This window comes from Dasypus novemcinctus, chromosome 8 (genome assembly GCF_030445035.2).
Source record: "Dasypus novemcinctus isolate mDasNov1 chromosome 8, mDasNov1.1.hap2, whole genome shotgun sequence".
NCBI lineage: Eukaryota > Metazoa > Chordata > Mammalia > Cingulata > Dasypodidae > Dasypus > Dasypus novemcinctus.
In genome coordinates, this window is record NC_080680.1 from 129,449,385 (window position 1) to 129,467,618 (window position 18,234).

The following is an 18,234-nucleotide window of genomic DNA, read 5'->3' on the forward strand; positions in this document are numbered from 1 at the left end:
ACCTCTGGCAGTGTTGTTCCAGGAAAAGGGACGCAGCACATCTCAAGGCAGCAGTGGAGAGGGACAGGATGGCCCCCGAGAGGCAGGTGTGGGGAAAGGTGGGTCAGGTTTGGTTGTGCAGGCCAGGAGAGCTACTGCTTTTGTCTCCTGGGAGGGCTGGGCAAGAAGTCCCTATGAGAACGTGGGGAACCCCAGCCTGTCATGAGCTGACTTTCGGTTTGATAGAGCAGTCTAGGTGCCCTAAAGAAACCTGGGAAGATTTCCTTGATTCTTAGGATTGCCCACTTCCTCCTCTGTATGTGTGTGCCGTCAGTGCCAGACTCAGGAGAATTGTCAAGACCTCAGGGCCTTACTCCGTTCTTGTCAATGCAGTGCCCGTTCCTCTCCTGTGATGACTGGCTAGAGAACCCCAATTTCAGCCATGTTTCTTTTCTCAACTCCCAGGACATGGGAGAATCATGGCTCTTCGTGGGGAGCAGGTGTCCTAAGCTGATTTATGTGGCACTGCAAACGCGTGTCCAGTTAAGACTTAAGGCTGTTTGATCTTTGGAAAAACCCTTGCTCATGTCTACCTGTGCAGCCGTCAGGTTAGCGGAGGGAGGGAGGGACCCAGGCCCTGGCCTCCAGCCAGTCTGGCTTCCTAGTGAACGGTACGTAGGAAAGAGCCAGGGAGAATCTAGTTACCGTGCCCAGCTGGGACACAGCCCCAGTCGGGGCAGCCACCTTGGGACACCCCCCACCAGCCGGGGCATCACAACCGCCGCCCCACCCCCCCGCTGGAGCAACTCTCCTTCAGACGTGGGAACTCCCCATTTGGGCACTCCCCCAAGCAGGGCACAGCCGCCCTCCTCCCAGCTTGTGCATCCGCACAGTCGCCTCAATCCCCCAGTAGGGTCACTCCTGCCACACGCTCCCAAATAGGCACCGTCCCAGTTGAAGCGCACCCCCGCTAATTGGGGCCACTCCCTCCCAGCCGCAGGACGGCCCGACCGTGGTACGCACCCTCCCGGTGCGGGCGATACCGCCCCAGCTGGGGCATCACCCCAGCACCCAACACAGGAGGATCGCCTTCGGCCAAGGCCGACGTTGTCGTTGTATGTCCGGGGTTAGAGGTACGAGCCTGGAACCCTTCTCCACCCTAGGCCAGTCGACCAGAATGCCCCTTTAGAATGAGAGGATATTTGTTTTAAACGGAGGACCACTTTCGGAGGAAGGCCTCTGCCCGGCTAGGCCCAGGGTAGCACAGCGCACCCCAGTTCCGGCCATCGTCACATCCCGAGCCCCTGCGCGCACGCGCGGGCGCCACCACGGCCCGAGTCCCTGCGCGCAGGCGCGGGCGCCGCCACGGCCCGAGCCCCAGCACGCAGGCGCGGACGGAGGCGCAGGCGCAGACGCAGGCGGCAGCCCCGCCCCGGCTGCTGGCCCCGCGCGGGGCGGGCGGGGCGATGGCGCGCGGGAGGGGCGGGGCCACGCTGCGGGCCCGGGCCATGGCCGCCGCCGATGCCGAGGTGAGCGAGCGGGGCCGGCTGCGGGCGGGCGGCCGGGCGGGCGGGGAGCGGGCGGCGGGCGGCGGGCGGGGGGCGAGGCGGGGCCGGGCGGCGGCGGACGCCGGGCCGAGGCGCGCCCTCGCTGCCCTCCCGCGCCGCCGCCGCCTCAGGCCAAGGCCGGGCCGAGGCCGCCGCCGCCGCCGCCGCCCGCCGGGCGCGCTTTGTGCGAGGCGCGGGCCGGGCCGGGCGCGGGTCGGGGGTCGGCGCCGGGCGGGCCGCGGGTCGGGCCCGGGTCGGGCGAGGCCGCGCGTCCCTGCGTCCCGGGCCTGCCGCGGCCGGGACCCCGAGCTTTGGCGCCGCGCGGGGCACGCGCGAGCCGGAATGCTGTTGGGTGGGCCTCCGTGGAGGGAGCCCCGGGGAGCGCTCGGAAGACAAAAGGGAAAAGTAGAGGGAGCCGGCGAACTTTGGAGGGAGCGCGGAGCGGGAGGGCCGGCGCCTTCCGTCGGTGCCCTCCTCGGCTGCTGCTGACCTTTCACTTCGTTCTCACTGGGATGGCACCTTAAGGAAAAGTTGGTCGGCCCCGGCACGCTTCCCCCCGGACAATGCTTTCCATCTCGGGTGGCTGTCAGAAGCCGACTTGCCCTCTTGGTGGGAAGCTTTGCCGACTTTAAGTTTATTTCTAAACAAATGGCTTTAAAGTGCACTGAATATAAAAAGTTAACGTTCTTTTGTGAATAATCTCGGCCTTCTTCTTTGCTCCTTCTTACAGATAGTTTGTTTCCTTGCTTGTAGCATGGAAATTAAACTTTTGCGAGATGTGCCATTAGTTTTCCACCGATTGAAAAGCAAACAGGAGACTGTGCTTATGGAAATGCAGAAGTTGTGGGGTCTCAGGACTGAAATGGGCGAACAACTTCGAGAAAAAGTGAAGACCTACTAGTTTTTCTCTTAAATCAATATGTAGTAGTTATTGGGACTTTGAATGATCAGAAAGTTATGGTGTAATAAGGAGCTATGACAGTAACATAATGCAGAAAATTAACAGTATATTTTAGTTCATGTAAATGTACAACCTTTTCCCCCACCCCGTCTGCATTATTTGGGGGTATTGACAGAAATGAATTAGAAGGTGCAAGGGAGTTTTTCAATTCAGTGCTTCCAGTATTTATTATCTATGATATTCAAGGCATGTATTAGGCTCTGGGAACAAAATGATCAATTAGCCTTAAGTCACTTACTGGTTAGTAGGGAGAAGGTGTGTGATTGGTGATAACATTTATTGAGTACCTACTGTATCTCAGGCACTGTGCCAATCCCTTTAGATTATTCCTGTCCTCAACTTTACTCTGCGCAGTAGGTACTATGATTTCCTATTTAGCTGGTGAAGAAAACAGGACTTGACACAGGTTAAGTAACTTGGCCTAGTCAGTTACAGGACTAGAACTTGTTTGGTGTCTGGCACACAGTAGGTGCTTAATACATAATTGATGAGATCATGGACCCAGATGTCTCTGATTCCACAGGCAGGCTGGAGTAGAGAGCTTGACAGGCAATAATGATGATGGATGCATTTATTGAGCCTTAAATCTATCTATCTTTGCCCTAGTGCTTTATGTGAATGCGCTCACTTAAGCCTGACAGCGGTCTTACCAGGTAGGTATGGTTATTGCCCTATTTACAGACGATGAAACAGATACCACAGAGGCCCAAGGTCGCAGAACTTGTGGCTGAGAAGATGGAGATATGGGTGGCCTCGCTCCAGAGCCCGTGCTGGCAGAGCATGTGCTGTACCCACAGAGGGAGCAGACATGAAGGAAGGGTCGTTTCCAGCAGGGGTCTTGGAGATGGTGTGGAGGTTGCATTGCTCTGTGTTTGCCTTGAGCCGGCTGTCTCCCTGGAATGCCCCTGCACATGCTGCTGCAGCCACGGCTTGTCCCAGCCGCCAGCCTCGGGTGTGTCCAGCGCACAGGAGACAACTTTTTTTGCAACCTGGTTCGAAGTGGCTGCCTGCAGAGCACAGAAGGCGTATGCGTTCTTAGCCCCCCATCGTTGGAGCACAGTGACCTGTTGAAAATATTTGGTCTAAAATCTTCTAAATTTTGAATTGTTTCTTGTGGTCAGTAATGCAGTGGTCATTGTATGCTACTTAAAAGTTCTGGTTTTAGATTCACCATTCTAATTGGTTATTATGGAGGCCCATGATGGGGGAAGAGCCCTGTTTGTACTGCAGCAGTCTTTGTCCCAGGTTGTCACTCTCCTGGACGTTGTATAGTGTAGGCCTGATACTGTGGACTGGATTATGTCTTGCTACTTGGTCTAGGAAATGGTACTGGCCTCAGAATTCACTAATTACCAATTACTAAACTAGCAAAGCTGATACTTGAAAATTATTTAACAGTATAGTCATTCTTTTCTCTTTTCCTTGACCTACAAAGGTAGTTACAACGTATTCACACCGAAAACAACTGCTTGGGTAATGGAGTACATTCCCTCATTTTGTGGATTAGTAAATGGGGCCCAGGGGTCTGAGCCCACTGTGGTGGACTTGAGGCATTTGCCTCATTTTTTGACCAGAGGGCCTTTCCAGCATAAGCCCTGTTAGTCTTTCTAGTAGGGTGGTTATTATACTTCCCTCTAACAGTATTTTAAAAATATGATATAAATACACTTTAAAAAGTCAGTCAGTGCTAAAAAACATTTTTAAAAGAGGCAGTCTTCCCCGCCTTTTCCCTTTAGAGACAGAGCAGCTCCTTGCAACTTTTTTAGCTGTTTCTTTTGGCATTCTCTTCATATTTATAAATGTTTGTATTGCCATGTGTTTATTCACCAGTTTTAGGAGTTATCTCTTGACTTCTAATGGTAAATGAAGGTTTGAGTTCTTGCATGCTCTTTTCTGTGTTCTCCTTGTTGTATCTAGGTACATCACATGTTTGGTTAAATGCCTGTTCAGTCTTTATCAGTATGTCCAGGTAATTATTGTGCCGTGCTGAGCTACCTATTAAACTGTGGTTGCATTACTTTTTTTGTACAACCTTCTTTTCCTCTCTTTGGAGTTAAGAATTGCCTTATTTTTCAGGCAGAATTATGTTCTCATACCATCCATTATTTAATTCTGTAAATATTTCTCAATTTAAATTTTCACCCTCTCAGCCCTGTCAGGTCACTTTTTGGTTCCATGTTATTCCTGGAGATAGATTTTCCTTGGTCACTCTGCCTCAGTCCGAATGTGAGTTCTCTCAGCCTGGTGCACAGCTGTCACCCTGGGGAATTCTCCTCACCTTTTTCGAGTGTAAACCACCTTTCCCTGCATTTGGAGGTGCATCTTACTGTGATGGAATACATCTCTAGTAGCTTGCTGAAAAAGTGAAAGGAGGCAAACTTTCTGGGACTTGCATATCTGAAATGTATTTATTCTGCCACCCACTTGATTGATAAGTTTGGCTGGGCATGAAATTCTAAGTTGGAAATCATTTTGAAGTCACCATTCCAATGTCTTCTGGTTCCCATTGTTGCTGTTAGAAGTCCTGTTTGATTATTGATCCTTTGTAAGTGTTCTTCCCCCCTCTAAACTTTTAGCATCTTTGCATCTTTCTTTATTTTATTGTACAAATCAATTTTATTGATACGTATTAATAATGCCTACAAGTCATCCAAAGTGTATAACCAGTGGTATTTGGTGCAATCACATGGTTGTGCATTCATCACTTCAGTCATTAGAGCATTTTCATTATTTCCATAATAATAATAATAATTAAAAACACAGGCAAACAAACAATAAAATTCTTCACCTCTTGGTCTCACTCTGTTTCCCCTGCTATACATAGCTGCTATTTCTGGCTTTTCTTGTACAGTTATTTATTTATTTATTAGGCCGTTTTATTGAGAGACATTCACATACCCTATGATCTATCCAAGGTGAATAATCAATGACTTTTAGTATAATCACAATGTTGTACATTCATCATCACAAAAAATTTTAGAATTGTTTCATTACTCCAAAAAGAAAAACTCCACACCCCTTAGCATACCTTCCTTAACCCTATATAAGCACTAATCAACTTTCATTTTTATAAATTAATTTATGTATACATTTTATATAAATGGAATAATACAATATGTTAGTGTATTTAGTTCATAGTGATGCAGTCATACAGTATTTTGTCCTTTTGTCTGGCTTGCTTTGCTTAACATAATGTCTTCTAGGTTCACGCATTTTGTCATATGCTTCATGACTGCATTTCTTATTACTGCTGCATAATATTCTAGCATGTGAATAAACAACAGTTGTTTATCCAGTTCATTGGTTGATGGACAGCAGGGTTGCTTCCAGTTTTTGGCAATTGTAAATAACGCTGCTATGAACATAGATGTGCAGGTGTCTGCTCGTGTCACTGCTCTCAGTTCTTCTGAGTAGTAGTATTGCAGGGTCACGTGGCAAGTCTATATTCAGCTTCTTTAGGAATTGCCAGTCATAGTGGCTGGGTTATTCTGCATTCCCACCAACAGTGAATAAGTGTTCCTACCTATATCCTTTCTAACACTTGTAGTCTTTTTTAATAGTGACCATTCTGATAGGTGTGAAATGATATCTCATTGTAGTTTTAATTTGCATTTCCCTAATTGCTAGTGATGTTGAGCATTTCTTCATGTGCTTTTTTTGCCATTTGCATTTCTTCTGGATAAATGTCTATTCAAGTCTTTTGCCTATTTTTTTATTTGGGTCCTTTGTCTTTTTATTGTTGAACTGTAACACCTCTTTATGTATCATGGCTATTAGACCCTTATCGAACATGTGATTTCCAAGTATTTTCTCCCATTGAGTTGGCTGCCTTTTCACCCTTTTGACAAAGTCCTGTGAGGTGTGAAAGTGTTTAATTTTGAGGAGGTCCCATTTATCTGTTTTCTTTTTTTCTTTTTGGTAGTCCACATATTTTTTTATTTTTTTAATTTTTTAAAAAGGTAATAGATCACACAATATATTACATTAAAAAACATAAGAGGTTTTTTTTTCTTTTTTTTTTAAGAGGTTTTGATATACCCCACTCCTCACCCCCACCCCATCAATTTTTTAATTTTATTCTTTAAAAAGATTTATTTATTTATTTATTTATTTTTCTCCCCTTCCCCGCTCTTGTCTGCTCTCTGTGTCCATTCGCTGTGTTCTTCTGTGACCGCTTCCATCCTTAGCAGCAGCACCGGGAGTCTGTGTTTCTTTTTGTTGTGTCATCTTTTGTCAGCGCTTAGTGTGTATGGCACCATTCTTGGGCAGGCTGCACTTCCTTTTGTGCTGGGTGGCTCTCCTTACGGGGCACACTCATTGCACGTGGGGCTCCCCTACACGGGGAACACCCCTGCGTGGCACGGCACTCCTTGTGCTCATCAGCACTGTGCATGGGCCAGCTCCACGTGGGTCAAGGAGGCCTGGGGTTTGAACCTTGGACTTCCCATGTGGTAGGCGGACACCCTATTCGTTGGGCCAAGTCCACTTCCCCATCAATTTTTTTAATTATATATTTTTGAAGATACATGGATCCCAAAAAATGTCACATTAAAAAAATATAAGACGTTCCCATATACCCCCCACCCTTCCTCATCCCACTCCTCCCACAATAACAACCTCTTTCATCATTGTGGCACATTCTTTGCATTTGGTGAATACAGTTTGGAATCTGTGTTTCTTTTGTTGCCTGTGCTTTGGGTATAAGGTCCAAGAAACCACCACCTACCACAAGGTCTTTAAGATGTTTCCCTACATTTTCTTCTAGTAGTTTTATGGTCCTGGCTTTTATGTTTGGGTCTTTGATCCATTTTGAGTTCATTCTCACGTAGGGAGTGAGAGAGCGGTCCTCTTTCAATCTTTTGGTTATAGATAGCTAGTTCTCCCAGCATCATTTGTTGAAGAGACTATTTTTTCCTTTTAACATGGACTTGGTAGCTTTGTCAAAAATGAGTTGTCTTTAGAGGTGAGAGTTTATTTCTGGATTCTCAGTTCTTTTCCACTGATTGATGTGTCTGTCTTTATGCCAGTACCATGCAGTTTTTTAAAAAAATTATTTATTTATCCCCCCCCGTTGTCTGTTCTCTGTGTCTATTTGCTGCGTCGTCTTTGTCCGCTTCTGTTGTCATCAGCGGCATGGGAATCTGTGTTTCTTTTTGTTGCGTCATCTTGTTGTGTCAGCTCTCCATGTGGGCGGCACCATTCCTGGGCAGGCTGCACTTTCTTTTGCGCTGGTCAGCTCTCCTTATGGGGCGCACTCCTTGCGCGTGGGGCTCCCCTATGTGGGGAACACCCCTGCGTGGCAGGGCACTCCTTGCATGCATCAGTACTGCACATGGGCCAGCTCCACACGGGTCAAGGAGGCCCGGGGATTGAACCGCGGACCTCCCATGTGGTAGACAGACGCCCTAACTACTGGGCCAAGTCCACCGCCCCATGCTGTTTTGACCACTGTAGCTTTGCAATAAGTTTCACGGTCAGGCAGTGAAATTCCTCCCATGTCATGCATTCTTTTTCAGAATGCTTTTGGCTATTCGGGTACACTTTGCCTTCCAAATGAATTCAATAATTGCCTTTTTTATTTCTGTAAAGTAGGCTGTTGGAATTTTGGTTGGTATTGCATTGAATCTATAAATCAATTTGGGGAGATTGACATCTTCATGATATTTATTCTTCCAATCCATGATCATGGGATGTCTTTCCATTTGTTTAGCTCTTCATTGATTTCTTTTAGTATTGTTGTGTAGTTTTCTTTATATAGATCCTGTACTTCTTTGGTTAAATTGACTCCTGGGTATTTTGAGTTTTTTGTTGCTACTGTAAATGGAATTTTCCCCCTGATTTCCTCCTCAGGTTAATACTAGAGTACAAAAACATTACTGGTTTTTGTGTGCTGGTCTATATTCATAGGGGTTATTGGTCTGTAAATTTCTTTCCTTGTTCTATCTTTATCTGGTTTTGGTGTCATTGTAATGCTTGCCTCATAGAATGAGTTCAGAAGTAATCCCTTTCTATTGTTTTGTGTTCAACTCTTTTTTCTTATTTCCTATAGTTCTTTGCCCATGTTTTCATTTAGCTGTTTTCAGTATGTTTAGGACAATATTTTTAAAAGTCTTTGTCTGGTATATCTTAGGTCTGGTCCTACTCTTTTATGGTATCATATACTTTATTTTTCTCCTTTTTCTGCATTGTTGTTTCCTGTTTCTTTGTGTAATTCGTAATGTTTTATTGATACTGGACTTTCGATATTTTAAGCTGTTATTGATGGAATTTAGACTCTGAGTTGTCTGTTCCTTAAGCTTGTATCCAGCTAGTGTTATAACTGAGACTTTATTGAATTCCAATGAAGTCCTAAAGGTTGACTTGTCTCCTTTAGGACTTAGTCATTCACGAGTTTAGAGAATAGCTCCAGGCCAGAGTGCAGTGGTCTGTTCCTTTCTGCATAGGCATCTGTCTTGGGCCTGCATATGTGGCCCTAAGAATATCCTTTTTTTACAATGCTATGAATGTCCCCTTTCATCTAGGAAACTGTTTTCTCACGGTCCTGGGCATTGCACTCTGTGTACTGTGGTCAGCAGTCCCTTTGTCCCAGGTGCCATGATTTGACTACTGTCCTGTAGTGTTTTTAAAAATTTTTATTTAAGATTTATTTATTTATCTGTTTGTCTTCTCTTTAGGCTGCTCCAGGAACTGATCCTTGACTTTCCGGAGTGGGAGAGAGGTGCTCATTCTCTTGTGCCACCTCAACTCCCTGGTCTGCATCTCTTATTGTTTCTCTTCTGTGTCCTTTTTTGTTGCGTCATCTTGCTGTGCCAGCTGTCTGCTTGGGCCAGCTTGCCATGCAGGTTAGCACTCCTGCGCAGACCAGCACTCCTCTGTGGGCCAGCATTCCACTTGGGCGAGCTCACTGTGTGGGCCAGCACTCCGCATGGGCTAGCTTGCCTTTACCAGGAGGCCCTGGGAATCGAACCCTGGGCCTCCTCTATGGTAGAGAGGAGCCCAATCACTTGAGCCATGTCTGCTTCCCCCACAGTGTTTTGTAGGAGAATTCTGTGACCTGCTTTCTACGTGTTGGGTAAGTTCTGGGACAGCAAGCCTGCAACTAGTACCCTGGTTCAGTCCTTGGGGATGCGCCAGTCAGATTGTGCCAGACATACGTGTTCCCAGTATGTGCATGAGGGTTGCTCTCTCCTCCAGGAACTGGCACCAGGGTGGTACTGCATTCATTTTTATGATTGAATAATATTCCACTGTACGGATATACTATATATATATATATATATATATTTTTTTTTTTTTTTTAAAAGATTTATTTCGCTCCCCTTCCCCCCCCCGTTGTCTGCTGTCTGTGTCCATTCGCTGTATATTCTTCTGTGTCTGCTTGTGTTCTTGTCAGCAGCACTGGGAATCTGTGTCTCTTTTTTGTTGCGTTATCTTGCTGCATCAGCTCTCCATCTGTGTGGCGCCACTCCTGGGCAGGCTGCGCTTTTTTTGCATGGGTGGCTCTTCTTGCAGGGCGCACTCCTTGTGTATGGGCACCCTACACGGGGGACACCCCTGCCTTGGCACTGCATGCCGCAGCACCGCGCATTGGGCCAACTCACCACACAGGTTAGGAGGCCCTGGGGATTGAACCCTGGACCCTACATATGGTAGAGGGACGCTCTAGCCATTGAGCCACATCCGCTTCCCACTGTAATTGTTTATACATTTATTTGTTGAAGTACAGTTAGGTGGTTTCCACTACTTTTTGGCTATTATGAATATTATTGCTATGAACATTTGTGTACAATTGTGTGTATGGAAATTTTTAAAAATCATTTCTTTTGGGTATATTCCTAGGAATGGATTGCTGGGTCATATTGTAACTATGTTTAGGAACTGCCAAACTGTTTTCCCCAGGACCTATACCATATTTACATTCCGAACAGCGGTGTATGAGGCTTCCAGTGTCTCCATATGATCACCAACACTTATTTTCCACTTTAAAAATAATAGCTATTCTAGTGAGTGTGAAGTGGTATTGCATTGTAGTGTTTTTTTTTTTTTTTAAAGGAGGTGCCGGGAATTGAACCTGGGACCTCGTACGTGTGAAGCTGTACCTGCTCCCTTGTCATAGTTTTTTTTTTTAAGGTTTATTTTATTTATCCCTGCCCCCCTCGTATATGGTTGCTGCCTGCTCTCTGTGTCCATTCGCTGTGTGCTCCCTGTCTTTAGGAGACACCAGGAACCCACCCAGAACCTCCCATGTAGAAGAGAGGTGCTCAGTCACCTGAGGCACCTCAGCTCCCTGGTTTGTTGTGTCTCTCATGTCTTTCCTCTTTTGTTTCTCTTTTGTTGCATCATCTTGTCATGTCAGCTTGCAGCACTTGCCTACTGTGCCAGTTGACTTTGTCCGGGAGGCACCGGGAACTAAACCCGAGACCTTCCATGTGGTAGGTGGAAGCCCGGTTGCTTGAGCCACATCTGCTTCCTTCATTATAGTTTTGCCTTGCATTTCCCTAGTGAGAAATGATGTTGAGCATCTTTTTGTGTGCTTATTGGCAATTTATGCATATTCTTTGGAGAAATATCCATTGAAAGGATTCTTTGCCTGTTTTTTTTTTTTTTTTTTCATTCTGCTGTTTATCTTTTGTTATAAGAATCCGTTATGTAGTTTGGAATCTAGGTCCTTATCAGACATGATTTGCAAATATTTTTTCCATTCCGTGGGTTATCTTTTAACTTTTTTTTTCTTCAAATTTCATATAAGGTGTTTACTATGCCATATAGTCCCAAGTTAGGTTTTTTAGACTTCTTTTACTAATGTACGTGATCTCAGATGTTTCCTTTCAAACGCTGTCATACTCATATTGTAGAACTGCTAGTTACAAACATTATGTTGTGCTTTCACCTTTTGTATTCATCTCCAAAGATTAGCACACATCCTTTTTACCAGTTCTGGACAAGTTAACCCCAGCTTTCCATTCTCTAACCTCGTTCTGTTTTCTGGTGACCCATATTCAATTTATTAACTCAATTTGATTACACAATATATTTAGTTCATAATAGCGCAGGCTTACTGTATTTGTCCTTTTGTGACTGGATTTTACAGCTGCATAATGTTCCATTGTGTGTAAACAGCACAGTTTGTTTATCCATTCATTGATTGATGGATACCTGGGTTTCCATCTTTTGGTGGTGTGCCTGATATCTGTTTGTGTCACTGCTTTCAATTCTTCTGAGTATATACCCAGTAGTGGTACTGCTGTGTTACATGGCAAATCTATACTTAACTTTTTTAGTCATAGACATTTCATAATTTTCTAAATATAGGATCATGTCATCCGAGAACAGTGAGAATTTTACTTCCTCTTTTTCTGTTTGGGTGCCATTTAGTTTAGTTTTATTTTTTTCTTGTCTAATTGCTATAGCTAGAACTTCTAGTACAGTGTTGAATAACAGCATTGACAGTGGACATCCTTCTTCTGTTCTTGATCTTAGAAAGCTTTCAACCTTTCCCTATTGAGTACGATGTTGGCTATGGGTTTTCGTATATGTTCTTTATCATATTGAAGAACTTCTATTCCTATCTTTTGAAGTTTTTTTTTTTTTTTTTAAGATTTATTTATTTCTGCCCCCCACCTCTCATTGTCTCCTCTCTGTGTCTGTTTTTCTGTGTCTGCATGTCTTTTCTTTAGGCAGCATCGGAAATTGATCCTGGGACTTTCTGGAGTGGGAGAGAGGTGCTCAATCTCTTGCGCCACCTCAGCTCCCTGGTCTGCTGTGTCTCTTATTGTCTCTCCTCTGTCTCTTTTTGTTGCGTCATCTTACTGTGCCAGCTCTCCACTTGGGCCAGTTTGCCATGTGGTCCAGCATACCTCCGTGGGCCAGCCCTTTCTGTGCGGGTCAGCATTCCACTCAGGCCAGCATGCCTTCACCAGGAGGTCCCGGGAATTGAACCCTGGACCTCCCATATGGTAGATGGGAGTCCAATTGCTTTAGCCACATCTGCTTCTCTGAAGTGTTTTTATCAAGGAAAGATGCTGGATTTTGTTGAATGCTTTTTCTGCTTCGATTGAGATGATCGTGTGGTATTTTTCCTTCAATTTTTTAATATATTGTATTATGTTAATTGATTTTCTTATGTTGAACCCCCCTTGCATACCAGGAATAAATCTCACTTGGTCATACTGTATAATACTTTTGATATGCTGTTGGATTCGATTTGCAAGTATTTTGAGAATTTTTGCATCTGTGTTCATTAGAGAGCTTGGTCTGTAATTTTCTTGTATCTTTATTTGGATTTAGTATTATGGCGATGTTGGCTTCATAAAATGTGTTGGGTAATTTTCCCTCCTCTTCAATTTTTTGGAAGAGTTTAAAGAGGATTGGTATTAACTCTTCTTGAAATGCTTGGTAAAATTTCACCTATGAAGCATCTGGTCCTGGACTTTTCTTTTTTGGGAGATTTTTGATGACTGTTAAGTTCTTGTATTTTTGTAGCATCAGTGTAGGTTGTTTGTGCAGTTCTAGGACTTTGTCCATTTCACCTAGGTTGTCTAGTTTGTTGGCATACAGTTTCTCGTAATATCCTCTTAGGATCCTATTTATTTCTTTGCAATCAGTTGTAACTTCCTTTCATTTCTGATTTTATTTTTTTGCATCTTCTCTCTTTTTTTCTTTGTTAGTCTAGCTTAGGGTTTGTCAATTTTATTGAATTTGTGAAAGTATCAGGTTTTGGTTTTGTTGATTTTCTCTTGTTTTTTTGGTTCTCAATTTCATTTGTTTCTGCTCTAATCTTTTTTATTTCCTCCCTTCTCCTTTCTTTGGGAATGGTTTGTTATTTTTCTGGTTCACCAGTTGTTCTGTTAGATCTTTGATTTTAGCTCTTTCTTCTTTTTTAAATATAGGCATTTAGGGCTATAAATTTCCCTCTCATCATTGCCATCACTATATCCCGTATGTTTTGATAAATTGTGTTCTCATTTTCATTCGTCTCAAAAATATTTACTAATTTCACTTACAATTTTTTCTTTGGCCCACTGATTGTTTAGGAGTGTGATTTTTTTGCCCCCACATATTTGTGAATTTTCCCCTTTCTCATCTTTTATTGATTTCCAGTTTTATTCCATTGTGATCTGAGAATAACTTGAGTCTTTTTATATTTATTGAGACCTGCCTTGTGACTCAACATGTGGTCATTCCTGGGGCAAGATCCATGATCACTTTGAAAGAATGTAGAACTACTGAATTTGTGTGCTACTTTTGTGTATGTGTTAGGTCTATAGCTCCTTTGTCAGGTTATCTGTTTTCTTGTTGATCTTCTGTCTGGTTGTTCTATATAAGGATGTAAGTGGGGGGTTGAAGTCTTCAATGATTATTGTAAAGATGTCTGTTTCTCCCTTCAGTTTTTCCCTCCTCCCCCACCCTGCTGTTTTTGCTGTCTGTCTGCATTTGCGGTGTGATCTTCTGTATCTATTTCTCTTTTTGTCTTCTCATTTTTTCTCCTCTAGGATTCACGGGGATTCAATCCTGGGGACCTCTGATGTGGAGAGAGGGTCCCTGTCACCTGCGCCACCTCAGTTTCCTGGTCTCTGCTGCGCTTCACCTTGATTCTCCCCTTTGACTCTCTTTTTGTTGCATCATCATCTTGCTGCGTGATTCACTTTCATGTGGGCACTCATATGGGTACGTGGCTCCCCACACGGGCACACTTTCTCTTCTTTTTCACCAGGGGTCCCCAGGGATCAAACCTGGGTCCTCCAAATATGGTAGGTGGAAGCCCTGTCACTTCAGGCACAGCTGCTTCCCCTCCCTTCTGTTTTGCTAGAGTTTTCCTTATGTATTTTGGGGCACCCTGGTTAGGTGCATAGATATTTATAACTATAATTTCTTCCTGGTGGATTATTCCTTTTATGAATATATAATGTCTTTCTGTATTTCATAACTTTTTTGCATTTAACATCTGTTTTGTCCAATATTAGTATAGCTACCACTGCTCTTTTTTTTTGTTACTGTTTACATGGAGTATTTTTTTCCAACCTTCCACTTTCAGCGGGTTTCTATTCTTGGGTCTAAGGTGCGTCTTTTTTAGGCAACATATGGATGGCTCATGTTTTTAATCCATTCTGTCAGCCTGTCTTTTTATTGGGGAGTTTAATCCTTTCACATTCAATGATATTACTGTACATGCACTATTTACTTCCAGTATTTTCTTCTTTGATTTTCATATATATATATATATATTTTTTAGGAGGTACTGGGACATTGTACATGGGAGGCAGGTGCTCAACCACAGAGCTACACCCTCTCCCCAGTGTTAGGTGGTTTCTTTGTTTTTAGGAGGTACTGTGGATCCAATCTGGGGCCTCCAATGTAGAAGCCAATGCTCAATCACTGGAACTACATTGGCTCCCCTGGTTTTTACATGTCATATCTTATTTTTGTCTTCTTTTTACTTTTTTGGCTATCCTTTCTGCTATTTTTTCTTTATACACTCTCCTCTAAGCCTCTCTCCTTTTCCTTTCGGTCTGCACAGCTCCCTTTAATATTTTTTGCAAAGATGGAGTCTTTTTTACAAACTCTGTTAGTTTCTGTTTGTGATTATTATACTCACCTTCATATTTGCAGGACAATTTTGCCAGCTAAAGAGTTTTCAGATGGCAGTTTTTCTCCTTCAGTATCCTAATTCTATCATACCACTGAATTATCACCTCCATGGTTTCTGATGAGAAATATGCACTAAGTCTTACTGGGTGTCCCTTCTGTGTAATGGTTTGCTTCTCCCTTGCTGCTCTCAGAATTTTCTTTTTCTCTTTGACTTTTGACATTTTGGATAGTATGTGTCTTGGAGTAGGTCTGTTTGGATTTATTCTGATTGGGGTACACTGCAGTTCTTGGACACGTAAATTTATTTCTTTCGTGAGAGGTGGGAAATTTCCTCAATTGTTTTTTCTGCCTCTTTTCCTTCTGGAACTCTCATGGCACATATGTTGTTGTATTTCATGTAATTCATCTCCCTGAGCCCCTGCTCAATTTTTTTCCATTATTTTCTTTCTCTGTTCTCCAATTTTAGCTGTTCTGTCTTCTGTATCAGTTCTTTCTTTTATCATTTCAAGTGTACTGTTGTATGCTGCTAATGTGTTTTTTTTTTTCAAAATTTATTTTATTTTTTACCCTGCCTTGCCGCCTATGCTCACTGTCTGCTCTCTGTGTCCATTTGCTGCATGTTCTTCTTGTGTCTGCTTGTCTTCTCTTTTGGAGGCACCAGGAACTAATCCTGGGACCCCCAACGTGGGAGAGAGGCATTCAGTTGTTTGAACCACCTCAGCTCCCTGGTTTGTTGTCTCTTTCATTGTCTTTCCTTGTTGTCTCTTTTTTGTTGCTTCATCTTATTACGTCAGCTTGTGGTGTGGGCCAGCTCCCCGTGGTGCAGGCCAGGTCTGCACGGTGCAGGCTAGCATGCCTTCACCGGGAGGTCCCAGGAACTGAACCTGGGACCCCCTTTATGGTGGATGGGAGCCGATCGCTTGAGCCACATCCACTTCCCGCTAATGTGTTTTTGATCTTACCTATTGTGTCCTTCATTCCATGAGTTCTGTTACTTTTCTGTTTAGGTTTTCAAATTCTTCTTTGTGCTTGCACTGTCTTCTTGATTTTTTTTTTTTTTTTAATCTCTTTAGCCATATTGTCTTTCAACTCATTAATTTGATTTTGGAAATTTGTATGAAATCTCGTTGATAGGTGTCTCAAATCTTGTGTCACATCTGGGCTTTGATATATTCATTTTCTTGGGCCATATCTTCCATTTTCTTAGTTTGGCTTGTAATTTTTTGCTGATGTCTAGGCATCTGATTTGGACGGTGGGTTTACCCAGATGCACAATTTCTCTTGTAGGGTTGCAGTGGCAGGAGGCTGTGTGTTACTGCTGTTTTTTGATGGTGGTTTAACCTGATCTGGGTCTTTAGATTGTCCCTGTTAGTTGCTTAAATTTGGGCCCTGATCAGTAATGGGTTGCAAACCCGCTTCCAAGGGCCTTGGAAAGGGAAGTGGTAAAGGCTGGAAAAAGCCTCTTATTTGCTTATAATTTCCTCACATGCACTTTCTAGGTCTGACAGCAGATGGCGCTCTTTGACAGCCCTCTCAGTTCAAAGTGTGATTGGTGTATGTTTGCTTTACTATAGACTGGATCAATGTGATAGAGGATCTTTCCTGGAGGCTAAGAGCTTTGTAATTAAAACTTTCTCAGAGGTTGTTTTCCAAGCTTTGTTGTCAGCCCCCTCTTTTCTTGGGTAGTGAACAATTCCATTCCCTTGTGCGTCCTCAGCAACCAGTTCTGGTTACTAGGAGGGTGATTGAGAGGGCTGGATCTTTTTAGTTCTGTTCTGGCTTCCAGGGCAAACAAAGCATGCCACTCCCAGGTTCCTGGGATATAGCAGACCAGATTTGTTGGTCAAAACCTGAATCAGCCTGTGGCTGTGTCCCTCTGCCTCCCATTTCCTGCCGTCTGTAGCTGCCGACTTAGGCCGGAGAATTCCAGATGGTCTTCACGGCGGGGAGGTGCCAGCAGCTCCAGCTGCAGCTTTGACTCACAGTTCTGCAGTTGAGTTTCTTTTCCTTTGCCCCTCTTTCTTCTGGGTGGTGTCCAGCCTATGTTTTCTTTTAAGAGTTTTATAATTTTAGCTCGTTTATTGTGGTATGTGATACGTTTTATTTAGTTTTTGTATATGATGTGAGATAGAGGTTCAGCTACATTGTTTTGTATGCGAAAATTAGCTCTTCTGGCCCCATTGTCTATGAAAAGACTAGTCATTTTCCATTGAATTATTTTGGCCCATTTGTGAAAAATAGATTGACCATAATGTTAGAACTTATTTCTGGACTCAGTTTTATTCCATTGATTTTTTTTTAAGATTTATTTTATTTATTTATTTCTCCCCACCCCCTTGTTGTTTTTCACTTGCTGTGCCTGTTAGTCTTCCTTTTCTTTAGGAGGCACCAGAACTGAACCTGGACCTTCTGATGTGGGAGAGAGGTACCTAATTGCTTGAACCACCTCTGCTCTCTGCTTTTGTTGTGTCTCTCATTATGTTTTTCCTCCATGTCTCTTTTTGCATCATCTTGTTGCATAAGCTGCCCATTGTGTCAGCTTGCTGTCTTCTTTAGGAGGCACTGAGATCTGAACTAGCAACCTCCCTTGTAGGCAGGAGCCCAGTCGCCTGAGCCACATCCACTTCCCTATTCCATTGATTTTTGACATGTCTGTCCTTTTGCCAGTACCACAATATCTTGACTACTGTAACTTTGTAGTAAGTATAAAATAACATAGTGTGAATTCACCTACTTTGTTCTTGTTTTTCAAGATTATTTTTCCTTTTCTGGGTCCCCTGCATTTTCTATATGAATTTTAGTCAGCTTGTCAAATCACTGCCTTAAAAGCCATGACATTTTTGATAGGGATTGAAATAATCTGTAGGGAGTGTTGCTGTCTTAACAGTGTTAAATCTTTCAATCCAGGATATGGAATGTCTTTCTACTTACTTAGGTCTTTAATTTTCTTCAATAATATCTTGAAATATGTGAAAGAAGTCCTAAATAGAGGTCTTCTTTTTCAGTACCTAAGTCCTTATTTAAATTTGTTGCTGAATATTTTATTTTTGTTGGTACTATTGTAAATGGAATTGTTTTCTTAATTTCTTTTTGGGTTGTTTATTGCTAACAGAGAGAAATATTGATTTTTAGATATCGACCTCATATCCTGCTACGTTG

The 18,234-nt window shown here is 43.4% G+C and overlaps 1 protein-coding gene across 19 annotated transcripts in view; it reads left to right on the forward strand.

The window, feature by feature from the left end:
- Positions 1–1,436: 1,436 nt before the first annotated feature.
- Positions 1,437–18,234, forward strand: part of EHMT1 (euchromatic histone lysine methyltransferase 1) — a 298,696-nt gene continuing 281,898 nt past the window's right edge. For 18 of the 19 annotated variants that reach the window (XM_058302808.2, XM_058302813.2, XM_058302812.2 and 15 more), the window contains exon 1: positions 1,437–1,508. In XM_058302808.2, coding sequence (XP_058158791.1) covers positions 1,446–1,508 — 63 coding nt within the window. In that variant the 5' untranslated portion in view covers positions 1,437–1,445. The remainder of the gene's footprint in view (positions 1,509–18,234) is intronic. The other variant, XM_058302821.2, reaches the window with a different exon arrangement.